Genomic DNA, 27,411 nt, shown 5'->3' on the forward strand with positions numbered 1-27,411 from the left:
TTCCTCTATTTTGTATGTGGGATTCCACCACAGCATGGCTTGATGAGCAGTGTGTAGGTCCACACCCGGGATGTGAACTCACGAACCCCAGGCCACCAAAGCAGAGTACATGAACTTAACCACTACCTAACCACTATGCCCCAATATAACCATCTCTTTATGGGGAATCTTCTTCTTGACATTGCTGAGGAGGAAATGAGGAAACTGTTTGAGAAATATGGGAAGGCAGGCAAAGCCTTCATTCATAAGGACAAGGGCTTCATCCTTATTTGTTTGGAAACATAAAGCCTAGCAGAGATTGCCAGAGTGGAGTTGGACAACATGCTACTCCATGGAAAGCAGCTAAATGTATGCTTGGCTGGCCATAGTACATCCCTTATGTTCTGAAACCTTCCTCAGTATGTGTCCAACAACTGCTGAAGGAAGCCTTTTCTGTATTGGGCAGGTGGAGAGGGCTATAATCATAATGCATGATTGAGGAAGGTCCTCAGGAAAAGGCAAGGTTGAGTTCTCAGGGAAGCCATCTGCTGGCAAAACTCTGGACAGATGCAGTGAAGGCTCCTGACTGCTAACCACATTTCCTCAGCCTGTGACTATGGAGCCCATGGACCAGTTAGATGATGAAGAGGGACTTCCAGAGAAGCTGGTTATAAAGAACTAGCAATTTCACAAGGAGTGAGAACGGCCACCCAGATTTGCACAGCCTGGCTCTTTTGAGTATGAGTATGCCAATGTGATGGAAGGCATTCAATGAGATAGAGAAGCAGCAGCAGGAACAAGTGGACCTCAACATCAAGAAAGCTCATGGCAAACTGGAGATGGAGATGGAGGCTGCCCACTACAAGCACCAGGTCATGCTAATGAGGCAGGATTTGATGAGGCTTCAAGAACTTCAGAGGATGAATGAGCTGCACAACCAAGACGTGCAAAAACAAAAGCAGTTGGAGCTCAGGCAGGAGGAGGAGTACAGGTGTCATGAGGAAGAGCTGCAGCGGCAACAGGAAAAAATGATGCAATGACAGGAGGAGGGATTCAACGGGACCTTCCGTGATGCTAGAGATATGGAGGAGCCACATGGCAATGGAAGGTGCTGTGGGCATAAACAATAGAGGTACCATGCCACCTAGTCATGTGCCAGCTGGTACCCCAGCTCCACTAGGACCTGCTGCTGTGATGCTGATGGAACCTGGAGATTGACCCCACCCACAAGTGATTGCTTTGGCCAAGCTGCTACAATAGAAGAAACTGGAGCAATTGGTGGAACCTCTGCGGCATTCAACTATGCAGCCCCTGGAGCTGAATTTGTTCCAGACATCACTGATACTAATAAAATTACAGCATCTAGTTTCCAAAAATTCTTAAAAGAAGGGCCCTTTCTGGACTAGCCAGAATTCTACCTTGGAAAAGTATTAGAAATTCCTCCCAATAGTTAGGTCTTCCCTGCCTGTACTACCCTGGGGAGTATGCTGGAAGCAGAAGGAAATGAGGGGGTGGTATTTAACAATCAGTTCTGTGTGGTATATTTTTTAACTGATCAAATCTGTGTGGTGCATTCTTAAGTCTCATGTGATTGTAGAGGACCTAGGGGGAACCATGGCATTGTGGATCCTGTTAGAGCCCTATTAACCTGGATCCTTCCATTCTTTGTCCATTCGGTTCTCCTTGCCTTCTCATTTTTATACCCACTAAACCCAGAGACGCTGCCACATATACCACAAAAATCAAATATCCCCTAATGACCTTAGATCCATTGTTCTATTCACTCCCAGGTGAGAATTCAAGCAGATGTTCACAGAGGTCACAGACAACATACATAAATAAGATTCTGTTGTATCCCATACATGACCCCTTTATGTCCTAAGGAAGAAATGAACTCTCTTAGAAATTTTAATTTAGTATATCTTTAAAAAAAATCCTGTGTTCACTTACCTCCACATTTTTCTTGGGCAAAGACAACCCAAGAATGGCCCTTTTATGTCTATAATATTGCTGTTTATAGCTTTTCTTGATAGGCATAGTATAACCTTGGGAACAAGGTTGCTGTATGCTGAAGATCTGACAGCAGCTCTTAGCTGTGCCTATCTTAGTTAGTTATGCTCTGCATTTTTTACGGATGTATCATGCTTTATTTTTTCCTGATAACTTTGGAATTTTTTCTGAAAAATGGAGCAGTAATGCAGCATCAACTTATTAAAATGCATTTTTAATCTTAAAAAAAGGACTCTAGGATTTTGATAAGGATTGTATTGAATCTGTAGATCAACTTGGGAAGTATCACAATCTTAACAATATTAATTCTTCCAATATATGAACATGAGATGTCTTTCCATTTACTTAGATTTTCTTTAATTCCTTTTAACAATGATTTGTAGTTTTCAGTGTACAAGTCTGGCACTTCTTTTATTAAATTTATTCCTAAGTATTTTATACTTCTTGATGCTATTGTATATGGGATTTTCCCCTTCCTTTCAATTTTGGATTTTTTATTGCTAGTTTATAGAAATACAATTGATTTTTCTATATTGATCTTGTATCCTACAACCTTGCCAAACTCACTTATTAGTTCTAACAGTTTTTAAATGAATTCCTTACGATTTTCTATATACAAGATCACGTCATCTGAAAATAGAGTTTTACTTCTTCCTTTCCAGTCTAAATGCCTTTTATTTATTTTTCTTGCTTAATTGGCTTGGACATTGACGTTGGCTAGAGTCTTCTGGCTCAATATCTTTCTTGTTCATGTCACTCAAATTGACTTTTGCCCCTCAAGAGGAATGCAGGATGGTCAGAAAAATAGGCTGTGAACAACTGGTTGTAATAAGGCACATGAAGAAATTCTTAGGTAGAGGATAGCTGTATCTTGTGAGAGAAATGGCATGGAGCATTTATTTTGTCATTTGGAGAACAGGTAAGGCTTAACTAAGGAGATGACCAGAAGTATAAGCATGATTTTGATGGGCTTTGAATTGGATTGGAAAGAGGAAATGGTAAGTATTCTTTCTTTATCTTTCTTTCTTAACACATTTTAATTATATAATACTTGAAGAATATGTGTAACAAATATGTAAGTTATGAAGTATAACAAGAAAATGTACACCCATGAACCCTTCTCTCATTTTTAGATTAGAAGATTATCAGTGCTGTTGCATCTCTCTGTATATTCCTTCTCCCTATTTTACCCCTTTAGTCCCCCTTAAACATAAGTGTATCATAAATTCTGTTTGTGGGGCCGGCCCCGTGGCCAAGTGGTTAAGTTCGCGCTCTCCACTTGAGGGGCCCAGGGTTTTGCGGGTTGGAATCCTGGGCGGGGACATGGACCTGGGCGGGGATATCAGCACATGTATGCTTCTCTATTTATTTAGATTTTCTTTAACATTTTTTAATGAAGTTATATAGTTTCTCCAAAATAGCTTTTCACAGCTTTCGTGTGATTTATCCCTAGGTACTTTATTTTGTTATTACTATTGCAAATTGATCTTTTTGTTAATTATGTTTTCTATCTGTGGCTGGTATGTAGAAATTCTATTTAATTTCTTTATATTAATTTAATATCCAACCACTATACATAGACAATAATCTGTGAACAGTGTCAGTCTGACATCTGAGACTGAGGTGGCATCCCACATGCCACAACTAGGAGGACTTAACTAAAAATGCACAACTATGTACCAGGGGGCTTTGGGGAGAAAAAGGAAAAATAAAATCTTTTAAAAAAAATTCTGTTTGTAATTCCCTTGCTTTTTTGGTTTTATCACATCTGTATATAACAATTTATAAAAATATATCATCTATATGTAGTCTTCTGAGACTTGATTTTTTTCTCAGTCAACATTATGTTTCTCAGACTCATCCATGTTCTTGGGTGTAACTATTGTTACTTCATTTTCACTGCTATATATTATTTCTTGCTTACCTAATTTATTGATTTTCCTTCTTGTAGTCATATGAACAAAAATCCCTGCCCCCATAATATTTATATTCTACTTGCCTTTCCTATTTCTTCTTTTGTGAAATGCTTATTTATGCCTTTTGACTGTTTTTTTGCCATTGTTTCAGTTGTTTTTACTGTTAATTTATGGAATTTTTATAATATATTCTGGATAATAACCCTCTGTCATTTATATGATAATGAATCTATCAGCACATGTATGCTTCTCTATTTATTTAGATTTTCTTTAACATTTTTTAATGAAGTTATATAGTTTCTCTAAAATAGCTTTTCACAGCTTTCGTGTGATTTATCCCTAGGTACTTTATTTTGTTATTACTATTGTAAATTGATCTTTTTGTTAATTATGTTTTCTATCTGTGGCTGGTATGTAGAAATTCTATTTAATTTCTTTATATTAATTTAATATCCAACCACTTACATAGACAATAATCTGTGAACAGTGTCAGTTTTGTTTTTTTAAATTTCTCTTCCCTATATCTTTTATTTATTTATATTACTTCACTGGCTGAGACAATACGGTATTTATTAGAAGTAGTAATAATGGGTATCCTTATATTGTTCCTGATTTTAAAGAAAATGTTCTAATGTCAATATCAAGAATGATGATCTAAGTGTTTTTGTTAAATATTTAATTTTCATTTCCAAACAAAAGTTTTGTTTGGCATTTTGGTGCAGACTTTTTCCCCATTCACATTATGTGTGTGTGTGTGTACTTATAACTATGTATTATGTTATATTACATATTTCTACCTATAATATACATAACACCTTTGTATTTCTATAATAATACCATAGTTTTATCACATACTTTAATATCTTATAGAATATTTACCCCTCTTCTTTTGTACTCCTATAATTTTCTTGGCTATTTCTACATGTTTATTTGTGCAGATGAACTTTACAATAATTTTGTTAGTTTCTCTCCTCCTCGTAATCTAAATGGGATTTTGATTGGACTCATTAAATATATTAAATAATTTCATGAAATGTAATCTTTACAGTATCGAGGCTTCATCTCTAAAATCTATGTGTATGGAAGTCAAATGAGTGACTCATTATTGTTTATATTTTCACCATTAGGAATATATCCCTACTGTCTCCATCCTGTGCAATCCGGGAATGAGAGCACGTCACTGGAAGCAGATATCAGAAATTGTAGGCTATGACTTGACTCCAGACTCTGGAACTACAATGAGAAAAATTTTGAAATTAAACCTCGCACCATACTTGGAACAATTTGAAGTGATAAGTGCAGGTGCAAGCAAGGTAAATATGAAGATCAACTGAAATATTTTATGTGATGAGTTTGTTAATCGAGTTATTATAGTTTTTGTTGTGGTTGAATATATAGTACTGGATAGCAGTGAAGGGACGTGGGGGGGAAATGGTAGAAGATGACTCTTCTTTCTTCTTCATAAAGTGTGTGCTTCTATAGTACTTCCTTGTCCTGAATCCAGACTCCTTTGACCTCTTAATTCTGCCACATTCTGGTGTGCATGGATGATATGCTAGTCTTGATGCATAATTTTTCCATTAAGAATACTGGGTAAATGTGTGTGTGGCATGTGATGTTCGTGTGATCTAGAAGAATAAGTGTGGCCCTCCAGGGTTCTTGAAATACACAGCAAGCATTTTGGAGACTGTAGACGGCAGAAAGGCCACTTCAGAGAAAGTCCAGCAGGTATTTTATTCTACTGTCTATTTTCATAATGATAGCAGTAGTTTCCATAGCAATTTAATTTTTAAAAACTACATTATCATTCTCCTTGGGAACTTTTTAATTGTTTTAAAAACTTTCTAACTTAAAGACAATTACAATGTAGCCACAGATTATTTTAAGAAAATGACTGTGTAATGCATCAAATGCTACTGAATTCATAAGGAAAAGTCAATATGTTAAAAAAGGATTGTTTCTTCACCACCCCATTCTTTCTTCTTTCCTCCCTTTTAGGAATTTTCATTAGAGAAAGCCATGCATACAATGATAGGAACTTGGGATGATATTGCTTTTCATATAAATCTATATCGTGATACTGGAGTCTGTATTCTTTCTTCAGTAGATGAGATTCAGGCTCTCCTTGATGATCAAATTATAAAAACTCAGACAATGAGAGGCTCACCTTTCATCAAGCCATTTGAAAAAGAGATTAAGGTATGTTAAATATGATAGTAAGCTCCTGGTCATTTATAAAAATTGCAATCTTATTACATATATGCTCTTGTGGAAATTAGTTTGTTGGATAGCTTTGGTGAAAAACAGGAACAGATATTTAAAAATTAGTATGGAACTATATAGAACAGATCTGAGACTTTAAATCTAATGATTTTGAAAAGAATAAATTATGTTTTAAGGAATCTTCTCCAATGACAGCAATAGACTTGGAAGGAAAACAGTTGGTATTATTTATGCTAACTTTAGACAGCCTAGACCCTGTTTCATACTATATTCTTATAACTTGTGGTGAAGCTCTACATCCCATACTTTAATTATATTTGTGAAAAACTAGCTTGAGGATCGTTTAGAATAATTAATGAATTATTGTCTACTTGAGAAAAACAAATGATCTTTGAGACTATAAGATTATTTCATATCCTTGTAGCTGATGTGGGTAAATACAGCAAGCAAACAAATTGTAATAACTAATAGCTTCATAGGTAGTATCAAGATTCTAACTGGGGACTATGTAAAATGGGAAAAAAATGAGAGTTGGATTTTTCCCCTGATATTTATAGATTTCCAACTATATGTCAGATACTGCTCTAGGAGCTTTACATTTATTAACTCATTTAATCCCCATAGCTGACCTTGAAGGGAGGCACTGTTATTATCTGTATTCATAGATAAGGAAACCAAGGCATAGGTAATTTGCCCAAGTTCACCCAGCTAGTAAATGACAGAACTGGTGTTCAAACCAAGCCAGTCTGATTTTATTTTGAACATAAATAGTTTTTTTATAGAAGACTTTGGCTCTCAATATTTGGAGGAGACAAAGAGTGGTGTTCTTCCAAAAGGACCTAATGCTGACCCATTTTCCCATGAATTAGGCTGGCCTAGCCTTTCCTGATAAGATTTTTTTGTCTTTTTCAGGAATTTCTAGTCTAACAAGGGAGAAATTACAAGACAAATTTAAAAACTCTCTTAGAGCTTTTAAAACAATAAAAATATAAGGCCTAATCTCTTGATACATGGTACCTTAGGCCACATATTTAAAAACCAAAGAAAGGATATGTGAATGATCTTCAGCTAATGAAATATCTTGTTGATTCTAGACCTATGAGAATAAGAAGACTTTTGTTTGTTTTTTTCCAAATTGTGTTGGTTTAGAGCAGGGTTTCTCAACCTGGCACTAATGACATTTCGGGCTGAATAATTCTTTGTTGTGGGAGCTGTCCTGTACATTGTGGGAAGTTTAGCAGCGTCTGTCTCCTCTACCCATGAGATATTAGTGGCACCCTCACCCTATTAGTTGTGTCAAACAAAAGTGTCTCCAGACATTATCAAATATCCCTTGGGGTAGGGGGCAAAATAGCCCCTAGCTTGATAACCACTGATGTAGAGCAGGATATATTCCTGGATGCTTTTCAGACTTGGGATGGTTCACCTAGAGGTTAGGAAATTGGTCTAAATAACTATAGTCAATTCCAATTGTGAGTTCCAAAGGTTTAGGAAAACTTCACATCTCTTGAAGGTTTTCTAAGCCCATGTGAGATACTCATAAGTGACCTTAAGCTGTTTTGCATTGATTTAAAAATAACAGTAAATTTCAAACAAATATTCCTTGCTATAATTTATGAGTTTTCTTTAATAACTGGAATTTAGTACAGTATGCTTTTCATTAAGGCCTGGGAGGACCGTTTGATTCGAATACAAGAAACAATTGACGAGTGGTTGAAAGTACAAGCTCAGTGGCTGTACTTGGAGCCTATTTTTTGTTCTGAGGATATCATGCAACAGATGCCAGAAGAAGGCCGTCAGTTTCAGACAGTAGACAGACATTGGAGGGATATCATGAAGTTTTGTGCAAAAGATCCAAAGGTGAAGTGTTTGTTTTATCTTTTATAAATAAAGGGGAACCTTTATTTTTGGGTATTAAAGAGCATTTGGCTCTCTTTTTTTCTGATTACAAAAGTAAAACCTGTTAGTTGTATACAAACTGGAAAGTTCAGAAAAATATGAGAAAGCATTAAAATAATTTTTCAATTCATAAGATACACTGCATATAACTAATATATGTAGTGGAGCTGCTTCAAACGTACATATAACTCACTTGACTTCTACTGTGTATATTCACTGCTCCCTCTTCTTGTAAAATAAATAGTAAAATAAAGTAAAATGGAGAGTGAGAGAGAGAAAGAACGAGTGGTGCAAGTAATTCACCTGACATTCCCCTCAGTGACTCTATATGCTTAGGAGTGTTGGGGGAAACGAAATCTGCAGGTCTCTCAGTGTGTCTCTCCTAGTGAGTATAGCGCCTTCTTGAGTGAGATTGTAATGCTGAAAAAACATGCTGTGTACTTTTCATACACATATATGCATAGCCCATAGATATACGTCCACTTTTTTTTTTTTATCTAGTACTCAACTTAAGAAATAATTTGTTTCAATGCTAGATGAAAAAGTAGCTGTGCTGGACTTATTAAGAGTCAATGGCACACTGAAATTTATGAATTTCAAGGATTTCACCTTATACATTGACTTTAGAACCTTTGTGAGACATGATTTTTTATAGGTCAGAAGTCAGCAATTTTTTTCTGCAAAGGGCCTCATGGTAAATTTTTTAGGCTTTGTGAGACATATAGTCTTTTTCACAACTACTCAACTCTGTCATCACTGTATAAAGAAAGCAGCCAGAGATAATATGTGAATGAATGGCTGTGTCTGTGCTACAATAAAACTGTTTATGGACTCTGACATTTTCATGTGCCATGAAATATTATTATTCTTAGAATTTTTCAACTTTTTAAAAGTATAAAAGTAATTCTCAACTCATGGGCCATACAAAAACTGGCAGCACAATCTATGTGTTTATCAAAACATCAAGCTATATACCTTAAATATATACAATTTTTGTCAATTATATCTCATAAAGCTGAAAAAAAAAAAAAAGAAACTGGCAGCAGGCTGGATTTAGCCCTTGGAGTGTAGTTTGCCGACTCCTACTGTGTGTTGTTAGGTTTATAGTGGACAGTCGTAAATGTAAAAATTAAATCACACACCCAACCTAGTAGACTTCCCCACATCATCCAATATTGAAGACATGAAAACACGCATGACAGTCATGCATTTGTAACATTTGTAACTTCCATTTGTAACTAGCATCCTTAGATAAGAAGATTTCTGATTTATTGAATTTTAATAGTTTCACATTACAAAAAAATTTCAGGACAATTTTCATAAACCTTTTGACCTTTTAACATTTTTGACATATAATATAGATTAATGTTTAGGTCTTATAATTATATCTGATATATAAGTGCTGACCTGAACAAATGTATCTTTTTTAGGTTCTTGCCGCTACTTCTTTAACAGGTTTATTGGAAAAACTGCAGACCTGCAATGAACTTTTGGAGAAAATTATGAAAGGGCTTAATGCATATCTTGAAAAAAAACGACTTTTCTTCCCTCGGTATGATGGATAACCAACTGTGCTATAATCAAAAGCATTTTCTGATGTTTGATAAATTATAACTAAAGCTTTTATTCGCATGTTTTTCCCTAGTTTTTTCTTCTTATCTAATGATGAAATGTTGGAGATTTTGTCAGAGACCAAAGATCCACTTAGAGTTCAGCCTCATTTAAAAAAATGCTTTGAGGGCATTGCCAAATTGGAGTTCCTTCCTAATTTGGACATTAAGGCCATGTATAGCTCTGAAGGTGAGCGGGTGGAGCTGATTGCACTTATTTCCACATCTGCAGCGCGAGGTGCTGTGGAAAAGTGGCTCATTCAAGTGGAAGATTTAATGCTCCGGAGTATTCATGACGTGATCGCTGCAGCCAGACTGGTGTGTTTCCTAGGATTCAATGTGTGCCCTACATTCTGTAAATGCTTTCTTTTAGGAGGTTTTGAATGAGTTATCAGTAAATTAACACTTAAAGTTCTTACGATTTCAAACCGTTTATTATTTTCTTTACATTTTGTTTGTGTCTAACATTATTACTAAAATAATAATATTAGTAAGAATTGATAATAATATGTGATTAAGTGCCACAAAAGAGAAAAGAAAGATGTTATGAGAAAGAATAATAAGGGGTATATAATTTGGAATGGGGGTAGGGAGTGTTCTAGTGATAGGCTCTTAGGGGAAGTGAAATTGAAACTGAGACCCAAAGGATAAGTAGGAATTAACCAGGTAAAGAGCAAATGAGAGAGCATCTAGGTATCCTGTGTAAAGGCCCTGGGATCAGAAAGAACCTCAGACATAAGTGTCAAATGTATCATCTAGTTCACTTATTGCTGTTTACACTTAAATAATTACTTAAAACCTTGAAATGAGATGAACAAACATCAAAGGAGCATACATTAAAGGATATATAATTTTTGAAAGAAATAAAACACCTAGGCACTACATGTACCTCACTTATGCCAATTCAATTAACCTAATCTTGAATGATAAACTTTAGCATACTTCTGCCTTTAGGACCACAAAGGAACAGTTGTGTAGTAAAAAAATCATTTTAAAGGGCACTGCAGCCTTATATCCAGCAACTCGCTTTACATGAGTGAGGGATCCTTTTTCCTTCACCAAGAACCCTGTGAAGCTCATCATCGTGCAGTGGCTATTCTGTTCAGCTTCAATGTTCCTGCTGATGAATTTTTACGTTTTCTTTCCTTTTTCTATTTATGATTCCCAACAAACTAAAACACATAGGAAAGAATCAACATTATCCATGAAAATATTTCCTTAATCATTATAGAAATTTACCTTCTATGTAGCTAGTAATAGCTCATCCATTCTTTGAAACTCAGACTTCTTTGAAACTTAGGTTAGTTTGTCATTTGCATTTATTTCTAAATATTTCTAATAAAATGTGTTTTAATAATAATATGTAGTTATATCCTATATTTAATGTTCTTATATCTAAGATGATATTATTGTATTAAAAATATAGTTTCCATTAGCACCAACTTTAAAGTTTGTTCTGCAGGTGTTTTTTTCAATTCATAATTTGGATCTGTTATTATCATTAACTTTTTAAAAAAATTTTTATTGAGTTAATGATAGGTTACAATCTTGTGAAATTTCAGTTGTACATTATTGTTTATCAGTCGTGTTGTAGGTGCACCCCTTCACCATTTGTGCCTACCCCCCCCCATCTTTCCCCTGGTAGCCACTAATCTGTTCTCTTTGTCTACATTTTTAAATTCCTCATATGAGTGGAGTCATACAGAGATTGTCCTTCTCTAACTGGCTTATTTCACTTAACATAATTCTCTCAAGGTCCATCCATGTTGTTGCAAATGGGACGATTTTGTTCTGTTTTATGGCTGAGTAGTATTCCATTGTATATATATACCACATCTTCTTTATCCAATCATCTGTTGATGGGCACTTAGGTTGCTTCCATGTCTTGGCTATTGTAAATAATGCTGCAGTAAACATTGGGGTGCATAGGACTTTTGGAATTGCTGACCTCAAGCTCTTTGGATAGATACCCAGTAGTGGAATAGCTGGGTCGTTATGGTAGTTCTATTTTTAATTTTTTGAGAAATCTCCATACTGTTTTCCATAGTGGCTGCACCGATTTGCATTCCCACCAGCAGTGTATGAGGGTTCCTTTTTCTCCACAACCTCTCCAACATTTGTTACTTTTTGTTTTTCTTATTTTTTCCATTTTAATGGGTGTAAGGTGATATCTTAGTGTAGTTTTGATTTGCATTTCCCTGATGATCAGTGATGATGAACATCTTTTCATGTGCCTATTGGCCATCTGTATATCTTCTTTGGAGAAATGTCTGTTCATGTCTCCAGCCCATTTATTGATCGGGTCATTTGATTTTTTGTTGTTGAGTATGTGAGTTCTTTATATATTATGGATATTAAGCCTTTTTCAGATATATGACTTGCAAATATTTTTTCCCAGTTAGTGGGTTGTTTTTATGTTTCAATCCTGTTTTCATTTGCCTTGAAGAAGCTCGTTAGTCTGATGAAGTCCCATTTGTTTATTCTTTCTATTGTTTCCCTTCTCTGAGAAGACATGGTGTCCAAAAAGATCCTTTTAATACTGATGTCAAAGAATGTACTGCCTACATTTTCTTCTAGAAGCCTTATGGTTTCAGGTCTCACCTTTAGGTCTTTGATCCATTTTGAGTTTATTTTGGTGAATGGTGAGAAAGAATGGTCAATTTTCATTCTTTTACATATGGCTTTCCAGTTTTCCCAGCACCATTTGTTGAAAAGACTTTCTTTTCTCCATTGTATGTCCTCAGCTCCTTTGTCGAAGATTAGCTGTCCATAGATGTGTGGTTTTATTTCTGGGCTTTCAATTCTGTTCCATTGATCTGTGCACCTGTTTTTGTACCAGTACCATGCTGTTTTGATTACTGTAGCTTTGTAGCATGTTTTGAAGTCAGGGATTGTGATGCCTCCTGTTTTGTTCTTTTTTCTCAGGATTGCTTTAGCAATTTGGGGTCTTTTGTTGCCCCATATGAATTTTAGGATTCTTTGTTCTAATTCTGTAAAGAATGTCATTGGGATTCTGATTGGGATAGCATTGAATCTGTAGATTGCTTTAGGTAGAATGCACATTTTAACTATGTTTATGCTTCCAAACCATGTACATGGAATGTCTTTCTATCTCTTTATGTCGTCATCCAATTCTTTCAGAAAGGCCTTGTAATTTTCATTGTATAGTTCTTTCACTTCCTTAGTTAAATTCACCCGGAGGTATTTTATTCTTTTTGTAGCGATTGTGAATGCTATTGTGTTCTTGAGTTCTTTTTCTGTTAGTTCGTTATTAGAATATAGAAATGCTACTTATTTATGCAAATTGATTTTATACCCTGCAATTTTGCTGTAGTTGTTGATTACTTCTAAAAGTTTTCCAATGGATTTTTTGGGGTTTCTATATATAAGGTCATGTTGTCTGCAAACAGCGAGAATTTCACTTCTTCCCTCCCTATTTGGATTCCTTTTATTCCTTTTTCTTGCCTGATTGCTCTGGCCATGACCTCCAGTACTATGTTAAATAAGAGTGGTGGTAGAGGGCATCCTTGTCTCGTTCCTGCTTTCAGGGGGATGGCGCTCAGCTTTTGTCCATTGAGTATGATGTTGGCTATGGGTTTGTCATATATGGCCTTTATTATGTTGAGGTAGTTCCCTTCTAGGCCCATTTTGTTCAGAGTTTTTTATCATAAATGGCTGTTGGATCTTGTCAAATGCTTTCTCTGCATCTATTGAGATGATCATGTGGTTTTTATTCCTCAGTTTGTTGATGTGGTGTATCACGTTGATTGATTTGCGGATGTTGAACTATCCCTGTGTCCCTGGTATGAATCCCACTTGATCATGATGTATGATCCTTTTGATGAATTGCTGAATTCTGGTTACCAAAATTTTGTTTAGAATTTTTACGTCTATGTTCATTAGCGATATTGGCCTGTAGTTCTCTTTTTTTGTGGTGTCCTTGTCAGGCTTTGGTATCAGCATGTTGTTGGCCTCGTAGAATGTGTTAGGAAGTGTTCCATCCTCCCTAATTTTTTGGAATAGCTTGAAAAGGATAGGTATTAAATCCTCTCTGAAAGTTTGGTAGAATTCCCCAGGAAAGCCATCTGGTCCTGGGGTTTTATTCTTTGGGGTGTTTTTGATTGCTGTTTCAATCTCTTTCCTTGTGATTGGTCTGTTCAAATTGTCTGCTTCTTCTTGAGTGAGCTTTGGGAGATTGTAGGAATCCAAGAATTTATCCATTTCCTGTAGGTTATCCATTTTGTTTCCATATAGTTTTTTGTAGTATTTTCTTATAATCTGTTGCACTTCTGCGGACTCTGTTGTTATTTCTCCTCTTTCATTTCTGATTTTGTTAATTTGAGCTTTCTCCCTTTTTTCTTTGTAAATCTGGCTAGGGGTTTGTCAATTTTATTTATCTTCTCAAATAACCAGCTCTTTGTTTCATTGATCCTTTCTACTGCCTTTTTTGTTTCAATAGCATTTATTTCTGCTCTGATTTTTATTATTTCTCTCTTTCTGCTGACTTTGGGCTTTGTTTGTTCTTCTTTAATACGATTAGGTGTAGTTTAAGATTGCTTATTTGGGATTTTTCTTGTTTGTTAAGATGTGTCTGTATTGTGATGAATTTTCCTCTTAATACAGCTTTTGCTGTATCCCGTATGAGTTGGTATGGCATGTTATCATTTTCATTGTCTCCAGGTATTTTTGATTTCTTCTTTAATTTCTGCAATGATCCATTGCTTGTTCAATAGCGTATTGTTTAGTCTCCACATCCTTTTGCCTTTATCAGCTTTTTTCTTTTAATTAATTTCTAGCCTTATAGCATTATGATCGGAGAAGATGCTTGTTATTATTCCAATTTTTTTAAATTTGTAGAGGCTTGCCGTGTTTCCCAACATATGGTCTATCCTTGAGAATGTTCCATGCGCACTTGAGAAGAATGTGTATTCTGCTGTTTTTGGTTGAAGTGTTCTATATATGTCTATTAAGCCCAATTGTTTTAGTTTTTCGTTTAGCTCCACTATTTCCTTGTTGATTTTCTGTCTGGATGATCTGTCCATTGATGTGAGTGGGGTGTTGAAGTCCCCTAGTATTATTGTGCTGTTTTTAACATCTTCCTTTAGATTTGTTAATAGTTGCTTTATGAACTTTGGTGCTCCTGTGTTGGGTGCATAGATATTTATAAGCGTTATTTCTTCTTGATGAAGTGTCCCTTTGATCATTATATATTGTTCCTCTGTGTCTCTCTTTACCTGCCTTATTTTGAAATTTGTTTTGTCTGATGTAAGTATTGAGAAACCTGCTTTCTTTTGCTTGCTATTAGCTTGAAGTATTGTCTTCCACCCCTTCACTCTGAGCCTGTGTTTTTCCTTGCGGCTGAGGTGTGTTTCCTGGAGGCAACAAATTGTTGGCTCTTGTTCTTTAATCCATTTTGCCACTCTGTGTCTTTTTATTGGAGAGTTCGATCCGTTTACATTGAGGGTGATTATTGATGCATGAGGGCTTAATGCTGTCATTCTGTCGCTCATTGTCTGGTTTTCCTGCATTACCTTTGTTTCTCGTCCTGTGTGTTTTGGCCTACCCATTGACTTCTGCAATTTCTTATGCTGGGTTTCTTAGATTTTTCCTTATTTATGTTTTGTGTCTCTGTTCTGTTTTTTAGTTTAGTGGCTACCCTGAAGTTTGTATTTAGAATCTCGTGTATAATATAGTCCATTCTCTGGTGGTCTCTTACTTACTTGGCCTAGACTGATTTAGTCCATTCCTCTTCCCCTCCTAAATTATTATTTTCATCTCTTATTCCAACTCATGTTATGAGTTTGTAGTTAGAGTGATAAGATCGTCTTTGCTTTGGTGGTTTCCTTACCTGTATCCTAATGCTATAGTTGAATATTTACTATCCTATTCTGGTTCTATCTATCTGTCTCCCTACTCTGTGGTTTGTGACCCCTTTCTCCCTTTTTTTCTTTTTTCAAGTATGAGAGCCTTCTTGAGGATTTCTTGTAGAGGAGGACTTTTGGTTACAAATTCCCTTAACTTTTGTTTATCTGGAAAAGATTTAATTTCTCCCTCATATCTGAAGGATATTTTTGCTGGATAGAGTATTCTTGGCTGAAGATTTTTATCTTTTAAAGTTTTGAATATGTCACTCCATTCTCTCCTAGTTTGTAAGGTTTCTGTAGAGAAATCCGCTGAAAGTCTAATAGGAGTTCCTTTGTAGGTTATTTTCCTCTGTTTTGCTGCCCTGAGTATTCTTTCTTTGTCATTCATTTTTGCCATTTTTACTACTATATGCCTTGCAGTAGGTCTTTTTACATTGACAAATCTAGGATATCTGAAAGCTTCCTCCACACACATTTCTCCCTCAATCCCTAGATTTGGGAAGTTCTCTTCTATAATTTCATTAAGCACACTTTCTGCTCCATTTTCCTTTTCCATGCCCTCAGGAATTCTGATGATTCTTAAATTGGTTCTCCTCATTGAATCCACTGTTTCTCTGATATTTCCCTCATTCTTTTTAATCCTTAGTTTCTCTTTCTGGAGCCATTCAGCCTGTCTCTCTTCAGTTATGCTAATTTGCTCCTCTATGGTGTCTACACACGCATTCAGGGAATCTGTATTCTGTTTTATCTGATCCATTGTATTTTTCATCTCTAGTATTTCTTATTGATTCTTCTTTATAGTTTCAATCTCTTTTGTGAAGTAACTCCAGAACTCGTTGACTTATTTCTCTATATTTCCCTTTACCTCATTGAGTTTTTTGATGATAGCCACTCTAAACTCATTTTCACTTAGTTTACCTATTTCCAAGTCCTCAGGACTTAATTCTGTGTTTTTATTGTTTTCCTTCTGGTCTGGAGCTTTTATAAATTGCTGAATGGTAGAGGAGTGGTTTTTGTGCATGAGGGTAGTATTCGGTTGAAGTTACAGCTTGTTGCCACTAGACGGGGATCAAGAGCCACGCGTTCTGAGCCGTCTGCCTTCAGCCATGACGGCGGGCATGCAGCGCTGGTTGGGGGAGGAGGGGCACTTTCTCTCGTACGCCAATCTGGATTCCGATCAGCTCTCGCTCTCTGGTCTCCCGGGGCCCTGGCTTGATGGGGTCCCCGCATGCGGAAGCTTTCCCCTGTCAGCAGGTTTCCACTGCACTGGCAGTGGGAGTCCTGGAGATCCCCGGACGCACGTCCCCTCCCCTGCTCCTTCCCTCACCCGCAGCAGTGATCCCAGTCTCTAGGGTAGGGAGCAAAGTTCTCTCCTACCCTGTTCCAGCTCCTCTGAGGCCAGCTGCAGCCTCTGCTTCCTCCGTCGTCTTGCTGCTGTAGGTCTCTGTTGGTCTGTGTATTAGGGTTATTGGTTGAAATTCAGTTGTTCCGATTCTTTGGTTGTAGTTTGGAGGGCAGAGAGTCCTGGGTCAGCTCACCCTGCCATTTTGCTGACCCTTTCTGCCTCATTAACTTTTGAAGCAAGTTATTTTTTCAAGGATTAAAACTCCCCCAACTTAAATGCATTTTGAACATAAAAATGTTATATAATTGTTCAAATTATATACTTTGGTCAGACAAGTTATTGGAAAAGCTATGGATAATTAATACAATGGCTTTAATTTCTAGTCCACTTTTCCACCAGATTGTATAGTTTCCTTTTCAATTAAATCTTGGCATTGATATACATAATCTATTAGACTGATTTTTTATGATTTAATAAAGCCTTTATGCTTTATTTTAATAGAAGTAGTATGTATTCTATGTAGAAAACTTGACAATTCCCCACAGGAAAGGAACATAAAAATGATATAGAAATCAACTTCTGAAAGAATCAACAATCAAATTCTTTCAGAGATAACTGATTATTAACATATCAATGCTCAACTTTCCATTCTTTTATAAACAAACAAATATTTCAAAAATATAATTTACAAAAAATTGTTGGGTCTTTTACATAGTCATCTAAAATTTTCATGACTATATGATATACTATCATACGAATGTACCAAATATTGCACTTCTCTATTGTTAGACACTTAATGCTTTTTTTTTTCCTTTCCTGATCTTTTAAAGTTAATGATGCATTTTAATTCTTCAGGCCTATCCAGAATCTGCAAGAAGAGACTGGGTTCGAGAGTGGCCTGGCCAAGTTGTACTTTGTGTTTCTCAAATGTTCTGGACTTCTGAAACACAGGAAGTTATAAGTGGTGGGACAGAGGTAAAGCGTTATTTGATTTTAAATAACATTCTTTTCTACCTACTATGTTTCTTTCTTTTTTTTTTTAACTCTTCTGCTTAGAAGTTTTTTAAAAAATTTTTTATTGAGTTCATGATAGTTTACAACCTTGTGAAATTTCAGTTGTACACTATTATTTGTCAGTCATGTGCACCACTTCACCCTTTGTGCCAACCCCCCAGCCCCCCTTTCCCCTGGTAGCCACTAATCTGTTCTCTTTGTCTACATGTTTAACTTCCACATATGAGTAGAGTCATACAGAGATTGTCTTTCTCTATCTGGCTTATTTCACTTAACATAATGCCCTCAAGGTCCATCCATGTTGTTGTGAATGGGATGGTTTTATTCTTTTTTATGGCTGAGTAGTATTCCATTGTGTATATATATATATATATATATACTATATCTTCTTTATCCAATCATCACTTGATGGGCACTTAGGTTGCTTCCACGTTTTGGCTATTGTAAATAATGCTGCAATGAACATAGAGGCACATGAGACTTTTGGAATTGCTGATTTCAAGTTCTTTGGATAGAAACAATAGAAAGAATAAACAAATGGGACTTCATCAGACTAAAGAGCTTCTTCAAGGCAAATGAAAACAGGATTGAAAGAAAAAAACAACCCACTAATTGGGAAAAAATATTTGTAAGTCGTATATCTGACAAAGGGTTAATCGCCATAATATATAAAGAACACACACAATTCAACAACAAAAAAATCAAACAACCCAATAAAAAAATGGGCAGGAGACATGAACAGACATTTCTCCAAAGAAGATATACAGATGGCCAATAGGCACATGAAAAGATGTTCATCATCATTGACCATCAGGGAAATGCAAATCAAAACTACACTAAGATATCACCTTACACCCATTAAAATGGAAAAAATAAGAAAAACAAAAAGTAACAAATGTTGGAGAGGTTGTGGAGAAAAAGGAACCCTCATACACTGCTAGTGGGAATGCAAACTGGTGCAGCCACTATGGAAAACAGTATGGAGATTCCTCAAAAATTTAAAAATAGAAATACCATATGTCCCAGTCATCCTACTATATTTCTTACTTAGTTTATCTATCCTTTGCAAAGGCAATCTTCGCCCAATTTCTACATGTAGTATCAAAATTATATAATTCGTTGAAAACTTATTCTTAATATTTTACTAGGCTTAGAGAAAATGACTTTATTCTTTAATTCATTTTTATATTGAGATACATTATGAAATCAGAATTGTTTTGTAAAAGTAAATATATAAAATACATGTTTTAGGTACTATATAACCTTAGTGTAATTGCTTTTTTATTTTGTAGGGATTAAAGAAGTACTATAAGGAACTTCAGAATCAACTAAATGATATTGTAGAGCTGGTAAGAGGAAAATTGTCGAAACAGACCAGGATTACTCTGGGGGCTTTGGTTACTATTGATGTCCATGCTAGAGATGTGGTCATGGACATGATTGATATGGGTATGTGACTTTTTTCTTTAATATTAAACATAAAATTCAAGAGCTTCTAGAAGCAAAGATTTATACCATATGTCTTTTTCTCTCTCAACAGAATTTATTTTACATGATCTTTTCTATAAATAGGAAAATGAATTATTTTAATATTTGTTGTTATAAAAGATGATAAAATACATATTTTTCAAATTATTTCCATTTCAGGATTATGTGTTTTGTTTTACTTTATTCTTTCTAGGTGTCTCACATGATACAGATTTCCACTGGCTTGCTCAGCTTCGATATTATTGGGAATATGAAAATGCTCGAGTTCGTATCATTAATTGCAATGTAAAATATGCTTATGAATATCTTGGTAACTCACCTAGACTTGTCATTACTCCTCTAACTGACAGATGTTACAGAACATTGGTATGCATTTAAATTATTTTAATTCACACATTAAAGATTACTTTTTGGTGTGGTGTCATATTTTCTTGTCCAAATGTAACGTGGCTATCCTCATTTTATTCTCTTATCTATAGTAGTTGAATATGGCTATCCCTTCCTAATCCCAAATTCCCTTAATGTGAAATTATAATAATGAATATTTACTTTTGGGTACTTTTGTAGAATACAAGAGCGAATTCTAATGTTTGAAAATCATTACTATTAGGGATAATTAGAAAAAGGAAGATTCTGGAGATTTAAAGAGAAAAGCAGAGCTTCAGAAAATGGTATCAATTTTTGCGGTGAAGTTCTGGGAGTTATGACAAGAAGATGAGGAAAGTACATTTCTGCTTAGAATTCCAAGTTAGTTCTGTTGAATAGGAGGGAGAAAGCTGAAGTGTAGTGGGGCAGTGCTGAGGTCTCTGCTTGTTGGGAAGCTGTGGAAGATAGAGCTATAACTAAAAAAAATGAAAACAAAACAAAACAGAAAATATCAAACCCTGGCAGTGGGGTTGCCAGATAAAATACAGGGACGCCCAGGTAAATTTGAATTTCATAAAAACAATAATTTTTAGTATAGATATGTCTCAAATATTGCATGGGACATACCTATACTAAAAATAATTCATTGTTTACCTGAAATTCAAATGTAACCGGGCATCCTGTATTTTTATTTGCTAAATATGGCAATCCTGTCTGGGAATTGAGGAGGAGCACCAAGAAACATCAATCCACCTGTGCTGAGTGTGTAAAATTAAAGTGTCTTTGATTGCGTTCTCTAGAAGCAGAGATGAAATGGGGATTTGAGGGCAAATTTACTGGATAACCTAGATTTGCAAGGGAAGGCTCTCAGTAAAGACCTGTAAGGAAGTGAGGAAAGCAGGGGAAAAAGCTAAGTAAAGATGTGGCTTCAAAGGATATATAGCCTTACTTAGCCTGATCTCACAGGGAGTTTTGGAGCATGAATGGCAACACAGAGGTACCCCTCTTTAAGGCAAAGGGGTCTGGCTTTTATATTCCCTAATTGTCACTGCCTATGGGTCACCCCTGGGGTTAGGGGTGTGAGTAAAATTTCAGGTGCCGTATTTGCCAACAAACTATTAGTTGAGTACGATTCTCTGGAGAAAAGAACAGTTGAGAGCTACTTTGTAGCCAATTCTCACAGCAATTGGAGAATGGATGCAATGGCCAGTAAAGGGAATCTGGGTAGGGTGCCAATGCATCTACGATAAAATGTTTCACCAAAACCTCTGCTTTCTCAAAAAACTATCTGAGGATGGGGATCATGTATGTCTTGTTCTCTCCTGTAGTGGTAAACAAGTACATAGTTACTTCCTAAATATTTGTTGAATAAATGAATCTCAAGCTTCTATGTCCTATCTGGGACCTCAGTGAAATCAGAAGCTGTGAATACTTGTAAGGTGGAAGCTAACAACTTTGAGTTGTAAAATCAGAAACACATTGAACACTTGTATATAACACTAGACATCGAAAAAAAAGTCTCCTAGTATATTGATGATCCATAATAAAAAGAATACATTTGTAAGCATTTTCTTAAAATTGTAAAGAATGGAGAGCCTGAGGTTTCCATCAATCAAGTTAATGGACATTAGCAGTATAACATTTATTATAAATTTAAGATGGATAAATATCATTGATATTGCCTTTATTAATGAGTTGTCTCTATTGTTTCATTTTAGTAAATGTGAAAATATGACTTTCATAGGTTTGTTTATTATTATTACTTTTAAAAATAGGCTTTATTTTTTAGAGCGGTTTCAGGTTCACAGCAAAATTAAGCAAAAAGTACAGAGAGTTCCCATGTACCCCCTGCCTTCCCATATGTACAGCCTTGGTCCCTTAACCCTATTTTTCCTAAGAGGAGTTAAGTTTCACAAACTTATAGTGGTTTTCATGAAAAAAACTCCATAGTTACAGGGAGTTCACTGTAATTTATATGCTTCTAAAAATTCCCAACCAATATTTTAGTCATTGTGGCGACCCAGAGAGAATTCAGATACTGCTGATGTTGCTCTTAAGGAGCTTAAAAACTAATTGAGAGAGAAAACAGTGTACATAAATTAACTGTAATGCAAGGTAGAAAACGATACTACTGGTAAGAGAAGTACAGAAGAGTGTTATGGGAATGGAGGAAATGGAGAACATACCAAGGGTGGAATGCAATAGCCAGGGTGAATCATAGACAAAATTAAATAATAGGTCATTTGTTTCTGTTCCAACGATGGGCCCCCATTTATAGCACTCACTTTCAGGTGTTTCTTCTCTTTGCGGCTAGCCATGTAGACTGTCATTATTGATCTCTATGATCATCTCCACAACCACTTCTAATTAAACCCTTCTGACCAAACGTTAACACCGCAAGGCTAGATTCTCCTTATTTTTAGAGGCAAATAGGATACAAATGAAGTTTTAGCAGATAAGGAGATTTTGATACATTTTCACTTTTTTGGACCCTTTAAACTGCTTTTTCTTTGTGCAGCTAAAAAATTGTGTGCTAAAAATTAACTGAACAATATAATTGTATCACTGCCTCTCTGAAGCTACAAACAAGCCTAAATACATTTCGTAAGAAATTGTCCTTTTTTTTTCAGTTAAGCATGGATTTCTTTTCACATGTGTATATTTTTTCAGATAGGTGCCTTCTATTTAAACCTTGGAGGTGCTCCGGAGGGGCCCGCAGGCACAGGAAAAACTGAAACCACCAAGGACTTGGCTAAAGCTCTTGCTGTACAGTGTGTGGTGTTCAACTGTTCTGATGGGCTAGATTATATAGCAATGGGAAAGGTAAAGTTGCATATTAAATGTTACAATCTTACAGCTAGGTCTAACTGCAGAGACCGAAGCAAGCTCGTGTGTAAACATTATTTGAGCATGGTTTAAGCAGTTCCCTGTGGTTCCTGCTTGAGGTTCAAGCAGAACCTTGGTTTTAGGATAAAGACGTTGTTTTCATCCTTGGGGCTTTTATTAAGTTTAACTTTCAATTTTGACTTAAAAGTTTAAATATTTGTTTGAACAACGATGCCCTTTCCTAAGAAAAATCATCTCCTTTTTCCTTGTCCTTAGTTTTTTAAAGGATTGGCATCTTCTGGTGCTTGGGCTTGCTTTGATGAATTTAATCGAATTGAGTTGGAAGTGTTGTCAGTGGTAGCTCAACAGATCCTTTGCATTCAAAGAGCCATTCAGCAGAAGCTGGAAGAGTTTATTTTTGAAGGGACAGAACTAAAGCTCAATCCAAACTGTTTTGTAGCTATTACCATGAATCCCGGCTATGCAGGACGTTCTGAATTGCCAGACAATCTTAAGGTAATTTTTTTAAGATTACAAATTTGTTAATCAAAAGTAACAGCATAATACACTCAAAATGGTATAATTTTCTCACATCTTTGTAATTTCCCTTTTATTTTTTTCATTTGATATAAGGTAAATTATACCTCTAAAAACTTTTTAGACATCTAAGAAATATTAAAGTACATAAAAAGTGCTACTTAAAAAATTACAAAGTTAATGAAAAAGTTTTGCATTGGGGAAATAAACTCGAATATCAACATATTATCTTTGGATTCTTATGTTCAGCTTTAAAAATGATTTCTGTAAGGTAAATAATATATTTCATTTATTATATACTTCAGGTTCTTTTTAGAACAGTGGCTATGATGGTTCCAAACTATGCCCTCATAGCAGAAATCTCCCTCTACTCCTATGGATTTTTTAATGCAAAACCTCTGTCTGTGAAGATAGTAATGACCTATAGGCTTTGCTCAGAGCAGCTCTCATCACAGTTTCATTATGACTATGGAATGCGAGCAGTAAAAGCAGTTTTAGTGGCTGCTGGAAACCTAAAACTAAAATTTCCAGATGAAAATGAAGATATACTTGTAAGTATTAAATGTATACATTGTGAAAGCTTCAGTGGAAAGAAAAGTTTTTTAACAAGGTTGATCGGGAACTATAAATAGGCAATCAGGAGACTTGTTGCTTGAGTCTTTTTACATGGGGTTGAAATGATAGTTTTGGGTTACGTTATTCCTTATACTTTATATGAATACAAAGACCTTTTGGCTTGACAAGCATAGTATTGACGGTTTAGTATGGGGATTCCATGGAGCAATGTAAAAGAAACTGACTTTTGGCAGGTGAGGTGGGGGGCAAATACTGGCAAGTAACTTATATTGCCCTTTTTGGATGATTTTAGCTTCTTCGATCAATTAAAGATGTAAATGAACCAAAATTTCTATCACATGATATACCTTTATTTAATGGAATAACTAGCGACTTATTTCCTGGTGTTAAACTTCCTGAAGCTGACTATCATGTAAGTAAATCTGTGAGAATGAATTTTTCTGAAAATAGATTCATTTGATGACTCAATACTTTTCAAAGTTTTATTACATGAGTGAAATTATTCTATTTGGATGAGAAACCCCTATTTTGGCCACTTTAATTAATGAAAATGAGTAGATTTCTGTACCGTCTGTTCTATGATACCAGGGTTAACAAGATTCAGGTCAAAGATAGTGTCCATTGTAAGAGTATGTTATTTCCTATCTTATGATATACTTACTACTGTGTATACCATAATACTATTGTGTACTTCAGCAGGGAGAAAAGGTGGTAAACTGAAAGTGGCAAAATATCCTATAGTTAACATAAGGATTTGTTTCTCAAATGTAAGTAATATACTGACTTCTTTTTAAAGGAAACAAACAATGTGCATTTCCAATTTCATTTAAATTATAGACATTATAATTGGGGCCAGCCTGGTGGCATAGGGGTTAAGTTCTCGCGCTCTGCTTCAGCAGCCTGGGGTTCACAGGTTCAGATCCTGGGCATGAATCTACACACTGCTCATCAAGCCATGCTGTGGTGGTGTCCCATATGCAAAGTAGAGGAAGACTGACACCAATGTTAGCTCAGGGACCATCTTCTTCAAGCAAAAAGTGGAAGATTGGCAACAGATGTTAGCTCAGGGCCAATCTTCCTCACAAAAATAAATAAATGAATAATAGACATTATAATGAGGCCTACATATATGTACACATAAGAATAAATGCCTACTGTTTATAGCTGTTATATAATGTAAAATCAAAAGAAATTTTAAAATTAATTATAGACAAAACACCAATCTTGATTTAGTGAGATAGATTGTGTGTGGCCAAAACTAAATTGTCACTTTATGGCATTTTCTATGGTAAAATGTGCAGTCAACATTCTTTTGAGTTTGGCATGCATAAACCACCTTTTGCTGTGTGATAATTCAGTCCTTCCACCTCTTCTCTCTATTGATATTACTATAAAAAGTTTTCTTTGTTTGAGCTGTTATATCACTAAGGCATTACTTGGCTTAAAGGCATCATTTACTTTCTGTCCTTTTTTTTAATTTTCAAACTCAAATAGTACCATGCATCCTATGGTGGCATCAGATTAAGGTGATTCTAGAGTGTTTTCTAACACCAACAACGAATCCTCTGACTTTCTCAACACCAACTGGGTGTTCAACAATGCAATTCAATTCTGACACTAACTACCTGGAGTGTCGGATTCCACAGATTAAGGGCTCAGTCCTACCAGACTGCCCCTCACTTCAGACAGTAGTCTCAAGTCCTGGGCCACCTGTACTGACTGACTAACTATAAATCGGGGTTTCCACAACCCCCTGCCCCCAGGTTTAATAATTTGCTAGGACAGCTCATGGAATTTAGGAGCCCAGTTTACTTATGTTTACTGGTTTACTTTAAAGGATACAACTCAGGAACAGCCAAATGGAAGATACGTGTAGGGTGAGGTATTGGGAGGTGGCAGCATGGAGCTTCCATGCCCTCTCAGGGTGTGTCATCCTCCCTGCACCTTGATGGGTTCATCAAATCTGAGGCTTCCTGAATCTCATTGTTCGAGAGTTTTTATAGAGCTCAATCCTTGGCTCTCCCCTCCTCCTTCCCCAAAGGTTGGTAGGTGGGGCTGAAAGTTCCAACTCTCTAACCACTGGGACTTTCTGGTGACTGGCCCCATCCTGAGGCTATCTAGGGTCCCCACCCTAAGTCACCTCATTAGCCTAAACTCAGATGTGATTGAAAAAGGGCTCATTATGAATAACAAAAGATACTCCTGTGCCAGAACCAGGGGACAAAGACCACATATATTTTTGTATTGTACCACAGGTGACTATCAAGATGATTCAGGATATACTAATATGACTTTTTTTTAATCAAAATGAAAATACAAAATTTTAACATTCTCTTGGAGAACTCTTATACTCCCATGAATATAGCAATAGATCCATGAATCCATAGATTCCAGTTTGAAAAAAACTACTAGGAGTCAGCTCTAGGAGGTAGGCAGCTGAGCAGTTCAGTGTGCCCGCAGCCAAGCTGAGGCAAGCTGGGACCGTAGGAAAAACAACTACTACTCACTATACCATCTTGCTTTTTGATGTGTACTGTATGTTTGTTTTTCCTTTACTGACTTCTTTTGAGTTTCAGGTAATGTTTATTACTCCATTAATCTCTGTTGGCTTTTTAGTTTGACCTCAGTGGCCACTCCAGAGATTGCAATATACATCCTTGATTTATTATAATTTATCTTAAGTTTGTATTTCATAAACAATATAAGAACCTTAAATGGTGTAATTCCATTACCCACTCACCCCTGCCTATGATACCCTTGTTGTCATATATTTTACTTCTATTTGTTGTCAAGCAATGGGCTCACTCTGCTCACTGAGATCTGAGCCAATTAATCACGAGTTAGAGATCAAAAATGGAAGTTTAATTAGATTAGATTAGCCAGCAAATTGGAAGATGGGTGACTAATGTCTCCAAAACCCATCAAGGATCATAGCATCTTGAGACAGTTAAATCAGGAAAATGGGCAGCAAGGAGGGGATTTAGAAATGTACATGACGGATTCTTTTCTTCTGTCAATGATGATGAATATTCTACGAGTGTTCTTTCTTTCTGGAGGCCTTCTTATTCCCTGGGAAAATTCATTAAAATTGTTAAGAACAAAGCTATCAGAGTACCTCAGCAGGGGTATGTGCACAGAATCAGGGCCAGGAAATCATGAAAGCGTGCAGCAATTTATAATGATCACATGCTAGAAAGAGTTCAACTAGGAAAGGGTTATTGAGTGTAACAAGATGGCCTCACTTATGTTCCCTTACCAGATGGCCTTACTTACGTTCACTCACATACTCATATTATAAACTCCACAATACATTGTTATTTTTTGCTTTAGGTATTAGTATTTGAAAAAAATAGTCTTTTATATTTTCCCTTTCTAGTGTTTTTTATTCCTTCCTGCAGATATGTGCTTTCATCTGGAATCTTTTCCCTTCCACATTAAGAACTTCCTTCAGTATTTCTTGTGTGCATGTGGTTCCTGTGGCAACAAATTCTCTCAGCTTTTGTTTGTTTGAAAATGTTTTTATTTAGCCTTCATTTTTGAAGGATATTTTCACCAGATATAGAAATCTACATTGGTAGGGTCTTCTCCCACCCCTACATCATTTTAAAGATGTTATTCTGTTAACTCCTGGCTTTCATTGTTGTACTTAGAAGATCAGAATTTTTTCTTATTCATGCTTCCTGAATGTAATGTGTTTTTTCTCTCTGTTTTTTTTTTTTTTTAAGATTGGCACCTGGGCTAACAACTGTTGCCAATCT

At 35.8% G+C, this 27,411-nt stretch overlaps 1 protein-coding gene and 1 pseudogene across 3 annotated transcripts in view; both read left to right on the plus strand.

Moving 5' to 3' along the window:
• DNAH12 (dynein axonemal heavy chain 12) overlaps positions 1–27,411 on the plus strand; it is a 221,142-nt gene that overhangs the window by 71,028 nt on the left and 122,703 nt on the right. For all 3 annotated transcript variants that reach the window (XM_023620217.2, XM_070237332.1, XM_070237333.1), the window contains 12 exons: positions 5,033–5,218; positions 5,904–6,104; positions 7,794–7,988; positions 9,458–9,579; positions 9,673–9,955; positions 17,702–17,821; positions 19,153–19,309; positions 19,542–19,714; positions 22,385–22,537; positions 22,817–23,056; positions 23,383–23,628; positions 23,946–24,065. In XM_023620217.2, the coding sequence (XP_023475985.2) occupies positions 5,033–5,218; positions 5,904–6,104; positions 7,794–7,988; positions 9,458–9,579; positions 9,673–9,955; positions 17,702–17,821; positions 19,153–19,309; positions 19,542–19,714; positions 22,385–22,537; positions 22,817–23,056; positions 23,383–23,628; positions 23,946–24,065 (2,196 nt within the window). The remainder of the gene's footprint in view (positions 1–5,032; positions 5,219–5,903; positions 6,105–7,793; positions 7,989–9,457; positions 9,580–9,672; positions 9,956–17,701; positions 17,822–19,152; positions 19,310–19,541; positions 19,715–22,384; positions 22,538–22,816; positions 23,057–23,382; positions 23,629–23,945; positions 24,066–27,411) is intronic.
• On the plus strand, positions 25–1,442 carry LOC102149020 (non-POU domain-containing octamer-binding protein pseudogene; annotated as a pseudogene).

The sequence above is a fragment of the Equus caballus genome, chromosome 16 (assembly GCF_041296265.1).
Source record: "Equus caballus isolate H_3958 breed thoroughbred chromosome 16, TB-T2T, whole genome shotgun sequence".
Taxonomy (NCBI): Eukaryota; Metazoa; Chordata; class Mammalia; order Perissodactyla; family Equidae; genus Equus; species Equus caballus.